This window comes from Felis catus, chromosome B2, assembly GCF_018350175.1.
Source record: "Felis catus isolate Fca126 chromosome B2, F.catus_Fca126_mat1.0, whole genome shotgun sequence".
Classification (NCBI taxonomy): Eukaryota; Metazoa; Chordata; class Mammalia; order Carnivora; family Felidae; genus Felis; species Felis catus.
In genome coordinates this window covers 67648022-67670048 of record NC_058372.1, presented here as the reverse complement: position 1 = coordinate 67670048, position 22027 = coordinate 67648022, and the positions used below count along the sequence as shown (strand labels likewise).

Here is a 22027-nt window from a genome sequence, read left to right as displayed (position 1 = left end):
TTTTCTCTTTCCACATAGTTTCTCCTTGGAGATCAAATTTATTTCCACATCTAAGGCACTGTCACCACCTCCTCTCTCCACTTACTGAAATGAAAATCCAAGAATTACCAAGCTTTAGCACTATACAAGTTTCTATGTAGGAAGGGATGGGTGACAAAAGAGCCCCAAGACCTCCAATAACTTTCTTTCTTCCTGAAGCTTCTCTCACTTTAACTACTACTATTCCTCCCAATAGACTCCAGACATACACTGCCCCAACATTCTGGTCCAGCTGTGGGTAAAATACCTCCTCTTGTTTCTCTGCAACAGAGGTTGGAAACCTTTCTTAAAAAGAACTAAAACAAGCAAGCAAACAAAATAAACAAAGAGCACACCAGAACCTATGAGAGAGACACAAAAGCCTTCCTTTAGTCTGGTCTACAAAGTATTGTTTAAGGTTCAAATATTCCCAGAGGCACTTTATAGGTTATCTAGTGGTTGTTCATCATCTGGTACTAAAGAGAGATATTAAGTGATACCTTCCCATCCACACAGAGAGGGCTCGATCTCTCAGCTTTGGTTTCCCACTTAGGAGATAACACCTCTTTCCTAGGCAACCAATGACTAGAATGACCACAGTCTTCAAGAGAGGCCACTGCTCACTAGATCAGAGCCACCTGTCATCTAATAACCACTATTAATATCAAATTACTGGCCCAATAACAGCCACGATATCCATTCAGCAAAAATTTATACTCAGTATTGTGAGGGACTTTAGTTCACACATCTCTATAGAAGATGACTTGAGCTGTATTTCTAGATCAAGCTTATTTATTCTTTCATTTATCTATTCACTCACTATTTTTTGAGCACTTCCGATGTATCAGGCATTGTGCTAGGGGGCAAACAAGACAGACATGGCCTGTATCCTCATGCAACTTGTGTTAACAAAGTCAAGGGGTGCCTGGCTGGTTCAGTTGGAAGAGCATGAGACTCTTGAGCTCGGGGTTGTGAGTCTGAGCCCCATGTTGGGTGTAGAGACTGCTTAAAAATAAAGTCTTTTAAAAATTTGTAAGTTGATTGATGTTATAAAGGTTTCAGGGTATTATGGGAGTCTATAAGAATGTATAACTTAATCAGGTTGGTCCTGGAAGGCTTCTGGAAGAAGTGACATTTAAGTGAAACTTTGGAAGGATGAAAATCAGCTGGATATTGTGCCAGAGTGAATGGAGGAGTGGGGAGGAAATACTAAGCAGAAGGCACAGCATATTTAAGGAATGTGAGCAGCTTAGATAACAAGGGGAAAGACTGGCTTCAGAACCTGCCAACATGGTCAGGAATCAAATCATGCTAGGCCATGTTATAGATTTTTCACCTCTATTCTTAGAGCAAGAAGAAGGCATGGGAAGTTAGAGTTCCATTATAGCCTGTGATTATATTTAAATTTGGGTGAGAGTAAGTAATAATAATTATTATAATATAAACATAGCCAAAAGTACACTTGCTATGGGCCAGGCACTGTTATAAGTGCTTTTCCGTATATTAACCAATATGCATCTCACACAGACCCTATGAATCAGGTACTATATTGATGCCCGAGTTATAAGTGAGGGAAGTGAGGTATACAGGTAGGTTATATAAGTTGTCCAAGATCACACAGCTAACAAGTGGCAGGGCTCGTGAGGAGACCCATTAAGAGGCTGTTGCAGAATTATCAGCAGAAGATGCTCAGGGCTTTGGACAGGAGTAATGACAGGAGGAAGTCATTAGGGTAATGGGGTTAAGATGTATATGAGCTGTAAAATTTACAGGATTTACACCAAAAGTACTATATTTCTAATTGCTTGGTATACTGAAAAAATTATCTCATTATGGAAAGAACATTTAACATGAGATCTACCCTCTTAATTTTTTAAGTGTACAATACAGTATTGTTAAGTATTGCCTGGTACACTTTTAAACTTGACTATCTTGCTATTACCTCAATTTTCTACCAATACTATTTCTCACCAGTTTTTCCCATTCCTGTTAAAGGTATTATTTGTAGTTGTGCAGATTAAAAGCATCGAAGTAATTTTTTTCAATTTCTCTATCCCTTTTTCCTAGCAAGTGAACAGTCACAATGCCCATGCCAGTTACCTTTTGCAAAGTCTTCACAATTCATCCATCTTTCCCATCCCCGGTGTTCTCCCTGTAGAAATTTAAATGCAAGTCTGTTTGCACAGAAGGTTATTGGCAGGCTGTCCTGACTGAGTCACACAACTTTACCTTGGTTATGGATCTAACCCTCAGCTAAATCAAAGCTGTAACTGAATTTTGGGAGAATGCAGAGAATGGGCTGTGTATTGCTGTAAGAGCCACTTTAACTGGGAGATGGGAATAATTTAAGAAGTGATAGAAGAGGGAAGGAGAAAGCTTAATGGGACAAAGAGAAAGGGGAGAGAGAGAAGGAGAGAGAGAGAGAGAGAATCACAGCTAAGAGGACATGAAAAAATGTGGTTTCTTGGAAGCCAGATTCCTGCGATGGTCATGCTCTAGCTCACAGGATTTCCTACTCATGAGAGAGCCTTCTACTTTTCTCTGGCTGAAAAGTTAATACCCCAGGTTTTACACCAAAGTTACTGAAATGAAAATATTTACAGTGTAAACACAAAAAGCATTGGACAGACTTTTCAGATACATACTCTTTAGTTCTTATATTTATTTTTGTGTTTTATTGTATCTGTGTCTAGAGTCTGTATGTCAGTCACTTTACTTCTACTATCTCAATTTGGAGAACAATTCTATGAGGCAGGTATAACATCCTTGCTTTACAAGTGAAAAAACTGAGGGTCAAAGAGTCTCAGCAATTGGCCAGAGGTTACAGTCAGAAAATGACAGAGCCAGAATTCAGATGCAGCTGTCTGACCCCAAAGCCCATGTTTTAGTTACTCCAACCCACTGTCTGTAATAGCATAGAGGCATAGGATATTTAAACAAATATCTTTAGAAATTTTAACATTTTAAGCTTAGAGTTGAAAGCACTGATGTTTTCAATGAATTACCTTTGAAAGTCTTGTTAAGGCTAAGGAATTTGAAAGTATCCCCAAAAGTATCTCCCACTCTGTAGTTCTGTGACATTATTTCAGTTGTTTTGACTTCAAGTAAAAAAGAAGATGATCAATAAAATTCTCTTTACACGTGTAAGAACCACACTTAATGAAGCGATTACAGTATTACTCATGTGAACCCAAACGATTGGAAAACAATCTTTTTCTTCCATTGTAAGAATAAAGTCATAATGGGTTTGGGAAATTATGCATTTATTTAATAGATGCTTAGACACAAGGATATGTTTTGTAAAAGTAAATTCCATAAAAAGTCTTAATTATATCATCAGAATCATTTCTATAATAATTCTTTAACACCACAAATAGCTTCAATATATGTTCAGTCATTTCTTGTACAATGCAATGTGAGACTATTAGCTTCTATTTACTTGGTTAACAGCTAATCTAGTCATAAATATGAAATAAATCACTTTAAATAAGTAAGGTGCAAAATATATTGAAAGAATAAAATATTCTTAAAACAAATACAGATTGTTTACAACTTGCTTCTCTGATATAAATATTAATATTAAGAAGCATTCTTATACTATATAAAGTAATGGGGCGCCTGGGTGGCGCAGTCAGTTAAGCGTCCGACTTCAGCCAGGTCACGATCTCGCGGTCCGTGAGTTCGAGCCCCGCGTCAGGCTCTGGGCTGATGGCTCAGAGCCTGGAGCCTGTTTCCGATTCTGTGTCTCCCTCTCTCTCTGCCCCTCCCCCGTTCATGCTCTGTCTCTCTCTGTCCCAAAAATAAATAAGTGTTGAAAAAAAAATTTAAAAAATAAAATAAAATAAATAAAAAAAATAAAGTAAATATGATTATTTTATTTTATCTTATTTTTTATTTTTTAAAATTTACATCCAAATTAGTTACCATACAGTGCAACAATGATTTCAGGAGTAGATTCCTTAGTGCCCCTTACCCATTTAGCCCATCCCCCCCGCCACAACCCCTCCAGTAACCCTCAGTTTGTTCTCCATATTTATGAGTCTCTTCTGTTTTGTCCCCCTCCCTGTTTTTATATTATTTTTGTTTCCCTTCCCTTATGTTCATCTGTTTTGTCTCTTAAAGTCCTCATATGAGTGAAGTCATATGATTTGTGTCTTTCTCTGACTGACTAATTTCACTTAGCATAATACCCTCCAGTTCCATCCATGTAGTTGCAAATGACAAGATTTCATTCTTTTTGATTGCCGAGTAATACTCCATTGTTTATGTATACCACATCTTCTTTATCCATTCATCCACTGATGGACATTTGGGCTCTTTCCATACTTTGGCTATTGTTGATAATGCTGCTATAAACATGGGGGTGCATGTGTCCCTTCAAAACAGCAACCTGTATCCCATGGGTAAATGCCTAGTAGTGCAATTGCTGGGTTGTGGGGTAGTTCTATTTTTAGTTTTTGAGGAACCTCCATACTCTTTTTCAGATTGGCTGTACCAGCTTGCATTCCCATATGATTATTTTAATTCCATTTTTATGGATAACTGAAAATAACTATTAAAATTGGTGCAAGTTATGAAGGGGAGTGGGAGATACAGGCTTCCAGTTATGGAATGAATCAGTCAGGGGAATAAAAGGTACAGCATAGGGAATATAGTCAATGATATTGTAATAGTGTTGTATTGTGACAGATGGTAGCCACACTTGTGGTGAGCACAGCATAATGTATAGAGTTGTTGAATCACTATGTTGTGCACCTGAAACTAATGTAACTTTGTAACTATACTTCCATAAAAAAAATTGGTGCACATTGATTCATCAACACAAGGATAGTAAATAGTTATTCTGGTGTATTTATATTCCTACTTTTTTAATGCTATACATAAACACCATAGAGAAAATGTATTTCATACATGTAAAACATAATAATTCCTGTAGCTGCCACATTTTTATATTGATAGCAATTGATTTCCTCCCAACCTAGTTCTCTATTTAAAATTTTTGTTTAAATCCAGAAACGGAGCCAAAATTCTGTGCCAGTTCTTCATTAGCTAGTTTATGTAGATCAGCTTTCTATCAGAAAGCTTGTCTTGCTTTGTTCCTATCAGGTGATAGTTGCATACATAATTAAAAAGTCCCAAGGTTCTTTTTGTTCTGCACCTTCCCTTTGACTTAAAATAAAATTATATATATATATATATATATATATATATATATATATATATATATATAATGTGTATTCATTTTTGAGAGAGAGAGAGAGAAGACAGCACAAGCAGGGAAGGGACAGAGAGAAAGGGAGACACAGAATCCGAAGCAGGCTTCAGGTTCTGATCTGTCAGCACAGAGCCTTGACATGGGGCTTGAACCCACAAACTGCAAGATCATGACCTGAGCTGAAGTAGGAGGCTTAACCAAGTGAACCACCCAGGTGCCCCATAAAATAAAATTATATTTTGAAGTCATAAGATGTAGAGGTGAGGAGCAAGGATTCTGGATCCTGAATCCCAGAATTGCCACCTACTGACTGTGGGAATGTGCAAGAGCCCTGTCTCACATTCCTTATTGGGATGACAGTAGCAATACATGTCTCAGAGGATTGCTGTGAAGATAAACACATAACACACATTGTGCTTAGAATACAGAAAACACTATTTAAATAGCCACTATTATTGTACAACCTAAGTGTTACTCAATGGTTATGTTATTGAAGTATAATACATTTGCAGAAAAGCACTCGTAAGTGTTCAGGTTACTGAAATTTCATAAGCTGAACGATCATAAGTCATGAAACAGAAACCAGTACCTGAAGAGTCCTTTTCATGCCCACTTCTGGTAACTACCCCTCCCCAACGGGAACAAATAACCTGACTTTGGATTAGTATCCTTAATGACTATCTGTTAAAGCCTTGATATTGGAGCAGTTGGTAGGTATTTATTGTAATAGCATTTCACTTTTTATTTAATATCTAAGACAAACTTTTTTTGCTGATGAATCTTTTAATATGTATAAGAATAAATATATATGACATATGTATAATATAATAACAAACTATAATATCTTAATATATTTTGTTTCCTAGGTTGAAAAAGCTCCTTGAACAAGAAAAGGCTTACCAGGCCCGAAAAGAAAAGGAAAATGCTAAGCGACTCAATAAACTAAGAGATGAGCTTGTGAAACTCAAGTCCTTTGCACTCATGCTGGTGGATGAAAGGCAAATGCATATTGAACAACTTGGCCTGCAAAGCCAGAAAGTACAGGATCTTACTCAGAAACTGAGGGAAGAAGAAGAAAAGCTCAAAGCCATTACTTCCAAATCCAAAGAAGACAGGCAGAAACTGCTCAAGTTGGAAGTGGATTTTGAACACAAGGCTTCGAGGTTTTCTCAAGAGCATGAAGAGATGAATGCTAAATTGGCTAATCAAGAGTCTCACAACAGGCAACTTAGACTCAAGCTGGTTGGCTTGACTCAGAGAATTGAGGAACTGGAAGAGACCAACAAAAACCTTCAAAAGGCAGAGGAAGAACTTCAGGAATTAAGAGATAAAATTGCCAAAGGGGAATGTGGCAACTCCAGCCTTATGGCTGAAGTGGAAAATCTCCGGAAGCGCGTGTTAGAAATGGAGGGTAAAGATGAGGAGATCACTAAAACTGAATCCCAGTGCAGGGAATTGCGGAAGAAGCTGCAAGAGGAAGAACACCACAGTCGGGAACTCAAACTTGAAGTCGAGAAGTTACAGAAGAGAATGTCTGAACTGGAGAAATTGGAGGAAGCATTTAGCAAGAGTAAATCTGAGTGTACCCAGCTACATCTAAACCTGGAGAAAGAAAAGAACTTAACCAAAGACCTGCTAAATGAGCTGGAGGTGGTCAAGAGTCGAGTTAAAGAACTGGAATGTTCTGAAAGTCGATTGGAAAAGGCTGAATTAAGTCTAAAAGATGACCTTACAAAGTTGAAGTCATTTACTGTGATGCTGGTTGATGAAAGGAAAAATATGATGGAAAAAATAAAGCAAGAAGAGAGAAAAGTGGATGGACTCAATAAAAATTTTAAGGTGGAACAAGGAAAGGTTATGGATGTAACTGAAAAACTAATTGAAGAAAGTAAGAAGCTTTTAAAACTGAAATCTGAAATGGAGGAAAAGGTGTACAATTTGACAAAAGAAAGAGATGAGTTAATAGGTAAACTGAAAAGCGAAGAAGAAAAATCCTCTGAATTGAGCTGCAGTGTTGACTTATTAAAGAAGAGACTTGATGGAATAGAGGAAGTGGAAAGGGAAATAACAAGAGGAAGGTCTCGAAAAGGATCTGAGCTCACCTGCCCAGAAGATAACAAGATTAAGGAACTAACACTTGAAATTGAGAGACTGAAGAAACGCCTCCAACAATTGGAGGTGGTTGAGGGGGATCTGATGAAGACGGAGGATGAGTATGATCAGTTAGAGCAGAAATTTAGAACTGAGCAGGACAAGGCTAATTTCCTCTCTCAACAACTGGAGGAGATAAAGCACCAAATTGCCAAAAATAAAGCAATCGAGAAAGGTGAGGCTGTGAGTCAGGAAGCAGAGCTGAGACACAGATTTCGGTTAGAAGAAGCTAAAAGTCGAGACTTAAAAGCCGAAGTACAAGCTCTTAAAGAGAAGATCCATGAATTAATGAACAAAGAAGATCAACTTTCTCAACTTCAAGTGGATTATTCTGTCCTTCAACAAAGATTTATGGAAGAAGAAAATAAGAACAAAAACATGGGGCAGGAGGTCCTCAATCTGACCAAAGAGTTGGAGCTTTCAAAGCGTTATAGCCGAGCTCTTCGACCCAGTATGAATGGGAGAAGAATGGTGGATATTCCTGTGACGTCAACTGGAGTGCAGACTGACGCGGTGAGCAGTGAGGCGGCAGAGGAGGAAACACCAGCAGTATTTATACGGAAATCCTTTCAAGAAGAAAATCACATCATGAGCAATCTTCGACAGGTAGGATTGAAAAAACCTATGGAACGATCCTCTGTTCTAGATAGGTATCCTCCAGCAGCAAATGAGCTCACTATGAGAAAGTCTTGGATTCCATGGATGAGAAAAAGGGAAAATGGGCCCCCAATCACTCAGGAGAAAGGGCCTCGAACAAATCCCAGTCCAGGGCACCCAGGAGAACTGGTCCTTTCACCAAAGCAAGGCCAGCCTCTGCATATTCGAGTGACACCAGACCATGAGAATAGTACTGCAACTTTGGAAATAACAAGCCCAACATCTGAAGAATTTTTTTCTAGTACCACTGTCATTCCTACCTTAGGGAATCAGAAACCAAGGATAACCATTATTCCGTCACCAAATGTCATGTCTCAAAAACCAAAAAGTGGAGATGCTACTCTTGGCACAGAACGAGCCATGTCCCCGGTCACGATTACTACATTTTCTAGAGAGAAGACCCCAGAAAGTGGAAGAGGTATGTTTGCAGACAGGCCCACATCCCCCATTCAGATAATGACAGTGTCTACATCAGCAGCACCAGCTGAGATTGGAGTCTCTCCTGAATCCCAGGAAATGCCCATGGGAAGGACTGTCCTCAAAGTCACCCCAGAAAAACAGACTGTTCCAACTCCACTACGAAAATATAACTCCAATGCCAATATCATAACCACGGAAGACAATAAAATTCACATTCATTTAGGTTCTCAGTTTAAACGATCCCCTGGGACTTCAGCTGAAGGAGCAAGTCCAGTTATTACTGTCCGACCTGTCAACGTGACAGCTGAAAAGGAGGTTTCCACAGGCACCGTCCTTCGCTCCCCTAGGAACCATCTCTCATCGAGACCTGGTGCGAGCAAAGTGACGAGCACTATCACCATAACACCGGTCACAACCTCATCTACTCGAGGAACCCAGTCAGTGGTGAGTAGAAGAGGCTCCAGAGTGGAGGCTGAGGGAGGGAGAAGTGACTTGTGAGAATCACCCAGTGCCCAAAGTACAACAAAAGCACATGCCTCTCGCTCTACCTGAGCCCACTAGCAGATGTTTCCTAGAGGACCAGCTACACCAAGACATGAAAATAAAAAGTGGCTTAATGTTTTAATAAATTGAACTCATTTTGAGGGAAAATTTCTTTTTTTATGTAAAGTGTGAAGACCCCCCAAATTCTTGCAAATATGGCCTCTTTATAATGTCAGCATAAAATAATAATCAGGTTTAAAGTTTAGTTTTTTGTTTAAAATACTTTTAAAAATGGAGACTGAGAGAAATGGTCAATATGCAGGAAGAATAAAACTGCCTCTTGGGTTATATTTCTATAACCTAAAATATTCAATATGTGGTTATGTATGGCCATAGTCATATTTTTTTCCAAAAATAAGATTAAAAGTTCTTAATATTAACTTTTTTAAAAGTAAAAAAAAAATGGGTTTATATGTCTAAGCACTATATTTTATTAATAGTATCTTTCAGAGCAGATGCTTGATAAACATTTATTTAATAACTAGAAGGCTAAATGAGTGATTATGAAAAAGCATGTCTCAGATATAAAAACCAGAGCTTAAAAATAAATTCTGTTTTTAGAAATACTTCCAGTGATTGTCTTCATTTACTTGGGACAAATTAGTAAATTAAATTATAGAAGAACATGTACTGTTTAGATTTTAATTTAAACCAATAAACTAGAAATTATTATTCCTAGATTCTGAACAAATTCTGTCCCACGTATTAGAAACTCTTAGGAAAGACAGGAAGCTTATTATTTAAGTATAGAAACTGTGGCTTATTGTCCCATATCCTCAATTAAATTTACTTTAATTTTCTGTGTACCAACACAGATTCAAGACAGACTTCAAAGTGTGAATTACTAATTGCTTTGTTGATAAAGCTTTTCATTACTGGCTCTATAGGAGCCAAATAGCATTCAGAATTGCTCACACTTCTTGAATGGTTCAATATAATATTGCTTTTTAAGCAACACAGAGCATAGTTTGCTTGTGCATGGTCACTTCTCTCTAATAATTTTTATAAAAAGATAGTGGAGGTTTAAGTTGTAGCTCAGAGCAGATTTTCTGCTGAAACATCTTAGTACCATTTTAAGGGTCAGATCAAAATAGCTTTACTTTCTTTAGCAACATTGTTGGCTACTGATTAAACCCATATACAAACAAGATTTCAAAACAACTGTTTAGGATTTATAGGCCTAAAGAATGGCCCACTTAATTCAGATATGTCAGATTCCATAAAATCAAGGATAACAAAAAGTTTGGGACGCCTCTCTTAGAAATAGAATAGTGAGGGGCGCCTGGGTGGCGCAGTCAGTTAAGCGTCTGACTTCAGCCAGGTCACAGTCTCGCGGTCCGTGAGTTCGAGCCCCGCGTCGGGCTCTGGGCTGATGGCTCAGAGCCTGGAGCCTGTTTCCGATTCTGTGTCTCCCTCTCTCTCTGCCCCTCCCCCGTTCATGCTCTGTCTCTCTCTGTCCCAAAAATAAATAAACGTTGAAAAAAAAATTAAAAAAAAAAAATAGAATAGTGAGACTAGTTCATTTGTGCATGTATTTATTCAACATTTATAGGGTGTTTAGCTACACTCTGGGCACTGGGTTTGGTGCCCAACTGCAAAGAGGACCTTTAGAAGTTCCTAGCTTAGTGGGAAAGGCAGGATTGGAACCTACCTAGTGGTTCTATGATAGAGGTATGTACAAAGGAACCCAGAGAAGACTTTCTGGAAGAAGAAGTTTTCACAGATAAGGAGAAATTTTTTAAGAAGGAAAAGGGAAAGAGTATGTAGAGAGAACAGCCTGTGCAAAAGTGTGGCTCTGTGAAGAAGCCTGAGATGTTCCAGGAAAGGTGACCATTCCCATTGTACTGCAGCAGTTGGGTGTAGGGACATAATGCAAGAACAGAAAATACAGAGGCAAACTGGAGTCAGATACTGAAGAGAGGTATGTGGCTTATTATGAAATTGACATTTGATCTCATAAAGTAGACAAAGGGAGCCATTGAAAGGATACTGGTGATTAAAAAAAAAAAACTACATTACTTATGTTTTAGAAACATATGTCTGTAAAACAATTTAAAGATAAATTGGAAGGGACAAGGGCTGAGGACAGGGATACTGTTGCAATCTTCCAGGCTAGAGACGGTGTAGGCTTGAACTGTGGTAGTGAAAATGAGGACAGAGATATCTTAAAGATAGGATCGAAGATTTTGTGACAAACTGAGTATAGAGGGTGGCTCTCAAGTTTCTGGTGTGGCTCTATGGGTAGATAGGATGAAAAACATAGGAAGGCTACTCTTTGGGGACAAGATAAGTCATGTTTGGGGCATTTATATTTGAGATGCCTGCAAGACAGTGGAAATGTCTGGCAAGTGGGAAATATAGATGTGTATTCCAGAAGATCATTGAAGGGACTGGAGCTCATCAACACATGGGGTGACAAATGAGGTGATTCTCAGGGTAAATGTGAAAAATTAAAAGAGAGCTGAGAATGGAGCATGGTGACACCCACGTTTAGAAGAAAGGCAAGCTATGACAAGGAGCCAACCAGAGATTGAATAGGAGCCATCAGACAAGAGGTGAATGTGTGAGACTCCAGGAAGAAGGTATCACGGGCAAGAGAGTTTTTTTCAACGTTTATTTATTTTTGGGACAGAGAGAGACAGAGCATGAACGGGGGAGGGGCAGAGAGAGAGGGAGACACAGAATCGGAAACAGGCTCCAGGCTCTGGGCCATCAGCCCAGAGCCCGACGCGGGGCTCGAACTCACAGACCGCGAGATCGTGACCTGGCTGAAGTCGGACGCTTAACCGACTGCGCCACCCAGGCGCTCCGGGCAAGAGAGTTTTAAAAGAACTTCAAAAAGAAGGGTATGGCCAGCAGTAACAGTAAAAAATGAAAAGAGGGGCACCTGGGTGGCTCTGTCTGTTGAGCCTCTGACTCTTGGTTTTGGCTCAGGTCATGATCGCAGGGTCATGGGACTGTGCTCCACGTTGGGCTCCGTGGTGAGCGTGGAGCCTGCTTGAGATTCTCTCTCTTTCCCTCTGCCCCCTCCCCTGCTCACATACTCTCTCTCTCTCTCTCTCTCTCTCTCTCTCTCAAATAAAAAAATAAGGGGCACCCGGGGGCTCAGTTGGTTGAGTGTCTGACTGTAGCCCAGGTCATGATCTCACAAGTTTGTGAGTTCGAGCCCTGTGTCGGGCTCTGTGCTGACAGCTCGGGAGCCTGGAGCCTGCTTCAGATTCTGGGTCTCCCTCTCTCTCTGCCCCATCCCCACTCATGCTCTGTCTCTGTCTGTCTTAAAAATAAATAAAACATTAAAAAAATAAATAAAAATTAAAAAAAATAAAAAATAAAAAAATCTTTAAAGAAAATGAGAATCCAACGTCATCAAGAGGTGGAGGGAGAGCTGCTTCATCCACTCCAAGAAAGTGCAGATAATTTGGGGGACAGTGGGAGTAAAGTTGCCTGAGTTTATGCCAGATGGCTGTATTTTCTCTGTGAAATAGGAGTTAAGGTCACTTCTGGAAGGGTAGATAGAGGAAGTGGGTCAGAGACTTGAGAAGAGAAGGAAGTTTGGTGTAGGTGTTTCAGGACATGGAAAAGGGAGGCAATCAGAGTGGATTAGATCCCGACTCCAAGTTTCTAACCATTTTATCTGGGGAAGTGTCATCTGTGGGCATTCCTGTCTTGCTAATGCTCAGGTTGATGGCAAATCCAGGCGGAAACTCACCAATATCTCCTGTGTCTCTATATTTTCTCTCTTACAGTCAGGACAAGACGGGTCATCCCAGCGACCTACACCCACCCGCATTCCGATGTCAAAAGGTATGAAAGCAGGAAAGCCAGTAGTGGCAGCCCCAGGAGCAGGAAATCTGACCAAATTCGAGCCTCGAGCTGAGACTCAGTCTATGAAAATAGAGCTGAAGAAATCGGCAGCCGGCAGCGCTACCTCTCTTGGAGGGGGGAAGGGCTGAGGGCAGTGGCTGAGGGGGTATGTTGTGCAGATGCTACTGCTGCCGTGAAAACGGACCTTCGTCTGTTTGTGCCAACTCTCTACATGTACTAACAAGTTTTAAATATCTTGTTTATAAAATAATCGACTAATAGCCATGTGTGTTTCCTATTTTGTAAATTTGTTTTGATGCTAGAGAAAAGAACTAACCAGCAGAGCTACAGTTTGCTGTGTGCTTTGTTGAGGATGCTAGGCCTGAGGCAGGGCCTGACTTCTAGTCCCATTATTGCTCTAGAAAGTGGACCCACCAGTTAATCCATCTGAACCTCAGTCTCTTTGTCAGTAAGATATGTGAGCTGGATCTCATCATCTCCAAAGACAGATCCCATATTTCCTAATTGTAAATCAGATTTAATAGGCCTATCTCCACAATAATTGATTTTTCAGAAATTCTATTATGAAATAGGAAATAGTTTAACAATTGTCATTTGCCTCTATCAGATCCCGAGTTTGCTTCATGTGCTGGAAAAAACATCTCCTAGCTCTCACAGGGCCTGGACCTCTAAAGTTTTGCAAAACTAAAGCCTCTGGGATGATTTCAGGAAATAATTTGAATATGAAATAAAATGAAAATGAAATATGGAATCCTAAAAACAGAGTTTTACTTATTTGTGTGTGTCTGTGTGTACTAAAGAGGTTTTGGCCATCTCCAAAACATTCCCAGAATTTTAGAGATGATAATTTTAGAACCACTAATGTCAAACTCATGCTCTATTCAAGTGTGCAATTGATTTAAATTGTGGAGCAGTTTGAATAGAGCTGCCAAATGGCCCTTCTATCCATTACAACCTCAACAGAGGTTGTAATGGATAGAAAATAGAAGAAAGTAATTGTGATACACTAATGCCAAGAAAAAAAATGACATCATGCACAGCTTAATTGAATTCAAATATTTTCCTCAGTTGAATGTGGACTTTACTTGCAAATACAGAACCAGTTCATGATTGTGGTGTGTGTGTGTGTGTGTGTGTGTGTGTGTGTGGTGTGATGAAATGAATTATTATTCCTGTCAGTTTTACTTATATTTGTATTATTTTCATTAATTTCAAGCATGTTTTAATAAGCATGAAACTGTGTGAATGCAAAATGCCAGGTGTCTTTGTGAGAGGATTAACCATGTTATTAAAGTGGACATTGTGCTTCCTGGTCAAATAACCACAAATGAGCTCAAGGCTAATAACCCGCAGCTTAGCATCTGAGGTCTCATGTAGGCAGCACCTTTGTCAAAATTTTTAAGCCAATTGAGTGAACTTTATAAAAATACAATAACTATAAAGTTACAGGTTGTTATTTTTCCACTTCTGAATTGTGAGGGTTCCAAAATTATTTGTATAGTCCCTGCTGTTGATATTTGGGGAAAGATAGATTTTTTAAAAAAAGATATTTGATTAGCTTTTATCATTAAATCATCATGCTTCATGATAAAGAGGCTGTTCTTTGAGTTCTTTCCATACCAATTTCCTATCTCTTGCAGAACTTGGACTTGAATTGTATATGATGGTGATAGATGCCTCACAGAATTCATACATTTTTTTTAATGTTTATTTATTTTGAGAGAGAGAGAGCACAAGCAGGAGAGGAGCAGAGAGAAAGAGAGGGAGAGAGAGAGAGAGAGAGAGAGAATCTGCACTGTCAGCACAGAGCCCAACATGGGGCTTGATCCCACAACCCCGGATCATGACCAGAGCCAAAATCAAGAGTCGGATGCGTAACTGACTAAGCCACCCAGGTGCCCCCATATTCTTTTTAATCAGGTATCTTATTGCCTGTAGCTTATCAGTTCTCAGCATATGTATTAAAAGATGTTGAGTAACCATGCTAACATGCCATAATAATGGGATTTCAAGGTAGCAGGAGAGAGACTGAGAAAAATGATTTTATAAAATGTGATTCTGAGGGGCAGCTGGGTGGCTCAGTTGGTTAAAGGTCTGACTCTTGATATTTGCTCAGGTTATGACCTCATGGTTCCTGAGACCCAGCCCCTGGTGGCCTCCACACTGACAGCACAGTGTGGAGCTTGCTTGGGATGATTCTCTCTCCACTTCTCTCTCTCTGCCCCTCTCCTGCTTGCACACTCAAGCCTTCTTTCTCTCTCAAAGTAAATAAATAAGCTTTAAAAAATATGATTTTTGGGGGGCGCCTGGGTGGCTCAGTCGGTTAAGCATCCGACTTCAGCTCAGGTCATGAACTCGCGGTTTGTGAGTTCGAGTCCCGCGTCGGGCTCTGTGCTGATAGTTCAGAGCCTGGAGCCTGCCTCAGATTCTTTGTCTCCCTCTTTCTCTGCCCCTCCCCCACTCATGCTCTGTCTCTCTCTGTCTCAGAAATAAACAAACATTAACAAAAAAATTTTTAATGTGATTTTTAACAAGTTTAAACAAGATATCTTTCCATTTCCAATACTGACTTGCATTTTCTTAAAAGGAAATTTTTCCCTTTTATAAAGTGCACAACCACCCCTTTGAGGAAAGAAAAAAAGGATATTCACTCTTTTGAAATGCTTCTTTGGCATTTAGGGTATTTAGTGTTACTGTGAACAAATGGTGTCAAAAATGAAAACTGAGACATTATATTACTTCTGACTCTACCTGTCATTCTCCAATGACTTTTATTATAATCTGTTGTCACCGATGCTGTTTTTTGCTTTTACCCACTCATACCATGCTTATTTCATTCCTGCCTGGAAGTCCATACCTGCCATCTGCAGGGAGAGTGCCCTGAAAGGCTTAGCAGTGCATGTACAGGATGTTTATACATCTGGATGCTGGAATAGAGTCATCTACAAAGTACAACTGCTAGGAAAACTTGGCAGAACAGCACATTCACTTTTAAGAAATGGTAAAGAGCAGCCATGGCAGTGTTTCTTCGTAATTTTATTTTATTTATTTTTTTAATGTTTACTTATTTTTGAGAGAGAGAGAGAGGAGGGGCAGAGAGAGAGAGAGAGAGAGAGAGAGAGAGAGACAGGGAGACACAGAATCCGAAGCAGGCTCCAGGAGCCTGACGTGGGGCTTGAACTCACAAACCATGAGACCATGACCTGAGCCGAAGTCAGACGCTTAACCGACTGAGTCACCCAGGCGCCCCTATTTTAGAACCAATTCTACATTTATTGGATAGCTTTATTTTTTGTTTTGTTTTGTTTTTTTTAAATTTTTTTTAACGTTTTATTTCTTTTTGAGACAGAGAGAGACAGAGCATGAATGGGGGAGGGGCAGAGAGAGAGGGAGACACAGAATCGGAAGCAGGCTCCAGGCTCTGAGCCATCAGCCCAGAGCCTCACGCGGGGCTCGAACATACAGACCGGACCGCGAGATCGTGACCTGAGCTGAAGTCGGACGTTTAACCGACTGAACCACCCAGGCGCCCCAGGATAGCTTTGTTTTAAGCCACATATTAGAAATGAAATCCACTGAGAATAGGAAGTAGAGGATTAAATGCACTCCAATTCCAGCTTCCATTTGTGAGGATAATGTTTTTACAGTGCAACTTGATGGGCTTTTATAAGAATGAATGGGATTAAAAGGTTAGAGTCTTTTCCTTGTCCTGGAACACAGTATTGTTCCAGGGCCTCACCAAGGCTGCTGTGTACAGCTGCTGTGCAGGTCCCACCCTAGGGATGGGGGGAGTGTGATGGCTCCCCCTGGGGTTGTGCAGGGCACAATCTGCACAGCTACACAGGAAGCACTGGTCTTCCCCTCCAGAGAATAGTTTTTATGGGTTGACTATTTCAGCACGCTATGATGGTGGCCATTTAGCATGCATAGTATAAGAAATGTTCCTGGGCGCCTGTGTGGTTCAATCCACTGGGCATCAGGCTTCGGCTCAGGTCATGATCTTGCAGCTCGTGGGTCCGAGCCCTGTGTCGGGCTCTATGCTGACAGCGCAGAACCTGGAACCTGCTTCAGATTCTGTGTCTCCCTCTCTCTGACCCTCCCCTGCTTGTGCTCTGTCTCTCTCTTTCTCTCTCTCTCTCAAAAATAAACATTAAAAAAAATTTTTTTAAAGACATGTTCCTGTATGGGACATGGCCCTAAGGGTATTTATCACTTCTTGAAAATGACCTTTCTGTCTAGGTCACTTGCTTAAACAGACTCATTCAGTTTCTGCTGGTAATTTTGTTACATTTTCAGTGAGGGCAAGTTAATGGATAGCAACCAGACTCCAGAGGTTTTAGCGTGTTCATTAACAGCCGGTCTTACTAGATCTCTTACTTGAATGTCTTCAAGAAAGAAGTGAAAGAACGGCTTTGATGTGTCATGTGGGAAGAGTATAGTTGCAGGGAAATGAAAACATATACAAGAATATAAGATGTACAAAGATTTGAATTTCTCATTTCCTCATAGGTTTAGAACACTGAGGAAAGCATGAGACTTCCCTGATCAGAAAAACCCAGCGATGTTAGATAAGAAGACTGCGCTTATGTGGGAGGTTGGAGGGCAGAGAGAAGGATGGACACAGAGGGGGCTTCCCAGTAAACAGGAGCACACAATTCCAAATTTTCCCCAACCCAGATGGAATTCAGGGTTTCCCCTCCACAACCTCCTCTAGGGTTTCATTGTTGGTTATGTCCTCATCCTCTGCTGTTTCAGTTTCTCCTTTTTACCTGCTACTTCCACACAGGATATAAATATGCTCTGGACTCTTCCATTGGAGCACAATTCTTCCTTCAGCCATGCAGTCCTCTATAGCTGCTGCCCTGTCTCCTTTCTGCCCAGTTAAGCCACAGACCAAACACTCAACCTTTTCTGCCTCCACCTCCACATTTCCATTTATTCCTTAACTCTTTTTTTTTTAATTAATTAATTTATTTTGAGAAACAGGGAGAGAGAGAGAGAGAGAGAGAGAGAGAGAGAGAGAGAGAGAGAGAGAGAGAGAGAGCAGGGGAGGGGCAGAGAGAGAGGGAGAGAGAGAGAATCCCAAGCAGGCTTTGCACTGTCAGCACAGAGCCTGATGTGGGGCTTGAACTCATGAACTGTGAGATCATGACCTGGGCTGAAATCAAGCATTGGACACTTAACTGACAGAGCCACCAGGTGCTCCAACTCCTTTAAAATTTTTTTAAAAGTTTATTTATTTATTTTGAGAGAGAGAGAGAGAGAGAGAGAGAGAGAGAATGAGCTGGGGAGGAGCAGAAAGAGAGGGGGACAAGAGATCAAAGCAGGCTCTGTGCTGACTGTGGAGAGCCCAACACGGGGCTTGAACTCACTAACTGTAAGATCACGACCTGAGCTGAAGTCTGATGCTTAACTGACTGAGCCACCCAGATGTCCCTCTTTTAAAAATTTTATTAGTATAATTCATATACAGGGGCACCTGGGTTACTCAGTTGGTTAAGCATCTGACTCTTGATTTCGGCTCAAGTCATGATCTCATAGTGTATGGGTTCCAGCTCTGTGCTGACAGAGAGGAGCCTGCTTGGGATTCTCCCTCTCCTTCTCTCTCTGCACCTCCTCCACTCACTTGAGTGCATTCTCTCTCTCTCTCTCTCTCTCTCAAAAACAAATAAACATTTAAAAAAAGGTAATTCATATACAAGGTTAAACTATCAGCCAGCACTAAAAGAAAATTAAAACCATTCTTCGTTATCTCACTCCCCTTTTCCCTCAGTTTTACTCCCTGGAAAACATCATTTCTAACTCTTAGCTGTTTTTCTGGTGTTTATCTACATATTTCTAAATAATATACTTGTATTCTTTGTCAATGTAGACATTATTTTCTGTCTTCCCATTATTGCTTTGATGGTTGAGGATGCTCTCATATGTCACCTCTGTCCTTTTTCCCCATCCTCCCAGTATGATTACAACACGAATTTTTTGATAAATTATCAGTCAGCATTTATATGTTTATGTATTTATATGTTTGCAGTGTAAATTTAAACACTGTTCCCTGTTGGGGCAACTGACTGGTAGAACTCATGACTCTTGATCTCAGGGTTGTGAGTTCGAGCCCCATGTTGGGTGTAGAGATTGCCTAAAAATAAAATCTTTAAATAAATAAATAAATAAATAAATAAATAAATAAATAAATAAATATTGTTCCCTGGTGAGGCATATAGTATACTATGCTTGTGTTTCCTTTTCTTGCCACTTTTCACCCATCAATAGGATAATTATTTTAATTTTTCGTCTACTTTGTTTTCTATGTATCTTTTTTTTAAATGCTCCTATAGACCTGCCAAACACCTATCAATGATTTTTCCAAACACTTAAACACATAAGTTTCTTAATTTTGCCTTGGGGCTTTCCTAGTTCAGCCCGTTAGTTTCCTAGTTTAGCTCTCTGCTTCCCTACTTAGCCTTGGATTGGTCATGCTCTAGGCCAGGTTATGCTATTGTCCTATTGTTCTTTTGCCTAAGTTGAATCCTGTTTCCTGCATTTTTTCTTAGCATTTTGCTTACACATCTATCTGCATATCTATCTATTGAAATACGGTTGATCCTTGAAAAATATAGGAGTTAATGGCATTGACCTCTAGTGCAGTGTAACTTTTGACTCCCCAAAAACTTAATTACTAATAGCCTACAGTTGGCTGGAAGCCTTACCAATTGCATAACCAGTCAATTAATACATATTTCATATGTTACATGTATTATATATCGTATCCTTACAATAAGAGACAAGAAAATATTAAGAAAATCATAAGGAAGATTAAATACATTTATAGTATTGTACTGTATTTATGAACAAAAATACACAAAAAAATGGACCTGCACAGTTTAAACTTGTATTGATCAAGGGTCAACTGTACATCTTCCAGTAGTTTTTGAAGAAAAAAAATCCCTTGGTAACCTTCTTGGGGCAGGCTACATGTATTCTGGGAATAGATCAGGGAAGGTGAGATGAAGAATCTCACAGTAAAGTGTGCAAACATTTTTATTCCCTTGCATTTAGTCTATGCTTCTCTTCATATGCGTAGGTCTAGAACTTCCTAGGTTAGTTTTTTGTTCTTTGTTTTTTGTTTTTTTGGTTTTTTTCCTAGAAAAATAAACCTTGGGTTCTGGTCAGGTGACTAAGACATCTAATCTCTTTTGGTTTTCCTTTGATCTCTCTGACCGCTCCTCAGTCTCTTTTTCTGGCTCCTTATTTGATGCATGCAATCTAAATGTCATTGTTTTCCTTAGCTCTCCCAATTTCCTACAATACATGCTCATTCTGGTTATTTTATGCACTCCCATGGCTTCAGTTAATCACCCATATGTTGATGGCTACCAATCCTCTATCTCCAAATGCTTATCCAACATTGTACTATATATCTCCAAGTTAATTTGTTTGGAAACAATTCTTGGGGTACCTGGGTGGCTCATTCGGTTGAGTGTCCATCTTCGGTCCAGGTCATGATCTCTTGGTTCATTAATTCAAGCCCCCCATCAGACTTGCTGCTCTCAGTGAGGAACCTGCTATGGATCCTCTGTTCCCCTCTTTTTCTGCTCCTCCCCTGCTTGAGCTCTCTCTCTCTCTCAAAAATAACTAAACCTTAAAAAAAAAAAAAAGCAATTCTCAACACCTCCTCCATCCTTCTTCCAAGTCTTCTTCTCCTTACTATTCTGCATTTCAGAAGGGATATCCTGATCCACTCAGTCACCCACACAAGAAACCTGGTAGCCATTCTAGCCTTCTTCTCCCACAACCATCAAGTAGACTCATTCAGCAAGTCTCTCACAGTCTGATCCCCTATCACTTCTATCAGCTGGACTCACATCTCCATTTCCCCTGCTACTGCCTAAGTTGAGGTTTTAATTACTTCTCATCTGGATTCCTCCAATGTGCCCCTAACTGGTCTCAAAATCTCTAGCTTCAAAACTCTCAGATTCATTTTTCATTTTGTTTTCCAAAGTTCAAGTTGATCATATCACTCCTCTATTTGAAAACCCTCCAAAGGCTCCTCATTACCTAAAGAACACAATGCCAACAACTCCATATGGCCCTTGAGGCTCTTTGCGACCCGGCTCTATCCCTCCCTGATCTTTGAGCATCCCTCCCCTTCCCTTTCCCTTGCCTGGACTCCTGTTCCCCAGCTGGACAGAATGGCTTGTATACCAGGCCAGTCCACCTTTCCTTGACTTGTTCAATTTGTCCCTTCTCCCTACTTTTCCTTCTGGTGGTTGTGGCCATCTCTGTTTAAAATTTCTTTTAAAAACATTGCCTCTACTAGAAAGACAAGCCATTATTTCAGAATCTAACCTGGGTTTTAAAGCCTGTCCACTTCGTAAAAAACTTGGCACTTTACTGTAGAGAAAGAAAACCAGAAGTTGAAGGATGGCTGGAAGTTGCAGAAGAAAGAGGTGTTCTCGCTTCCTGCCTTTGTCTGCAACGCAAACCTGTGAGAATGTGGAGGGTCCTGACAAATCATGCGTGAGAACATGGACATAAAGAGATGGTGAAATTAGAGGAAATTCAGGTACTGCCATTCTGGGTAGTGTGAATTATGTCTATTTCCCGTCAAAGTCATGATAGGCCCATAATGGGTGCAGAACAGCCAGGGATCCTGGACTGGGGAGTTGTCATCTCTGAAGACATCACACTACATGTGGAGAACTTAGGAGCACTGAGAGCTTTCTAACACAGACAGATACTTGAATGAATTACAAATTGCTCTTTCCTCACCCTCTTGAACTCTCCCAGAGGCACATGAAAGACACTTTTGGGAAGAGAAATTGTCAGGTGATTTGTCACGCTCTTCAGGTTCACGAAGGACCTTCTAAAATAGGCCAGGAGAGGCTCTTGTTTTAAAGGACCAAACAACATTACCAATAGGCAGGATTTAGATTTAGGATAGATATTAAGGTGAACACCCAGAGAAAGTGGATTGCTGAACAACGGACTAGATACCTGATATACCTGAAAACCTGGAGATCAGAGTAAGGTTGTGTGACCTTTGGCAAATTGCCTTACTTTAGCTTATGGTTTAACATTTAGCTACAACCATTTATGATTCTGGCATTCCTCCTTATAGTCAAAGGATAGTCTTCACTATTTAGCAAGAAACTTAAAACATTCTACCATAGCACTTTTCCTAAGAACTAATAAATAATT

At 40.1% G+C, this 22027-nt stretch overlaps 1 protein-coding gene across 5 annotated transcripts in view; it reads left to right on the top strand.

Moving 5' to 3' along the window:
• FILIP1 (filamin A interacting protein 1) overlaps positions 1-22027 on the top strand; it is a 273424-nt gene that overhangs the window by 242302 nt on the left and 9095 nt on the right. For 2 of the 5 annotated variants that reach the window (XM_045057750.1, XM_045057749.1), the window contains 2 exons: positions 6100-8905; positions 12751-13430. In XM_045057750.1, the coding sequence (XP_044913685.1) occupies positions 6100-8905; positions 12751-12957 (3013 nt within the window). In that variant the 3' untranslated portion in view covers positions 12958-13430. The other 3 variants (XM_023254144.2, XM_006931852.5, XM_003986317.6) reach the window with 3 other exon arrangements.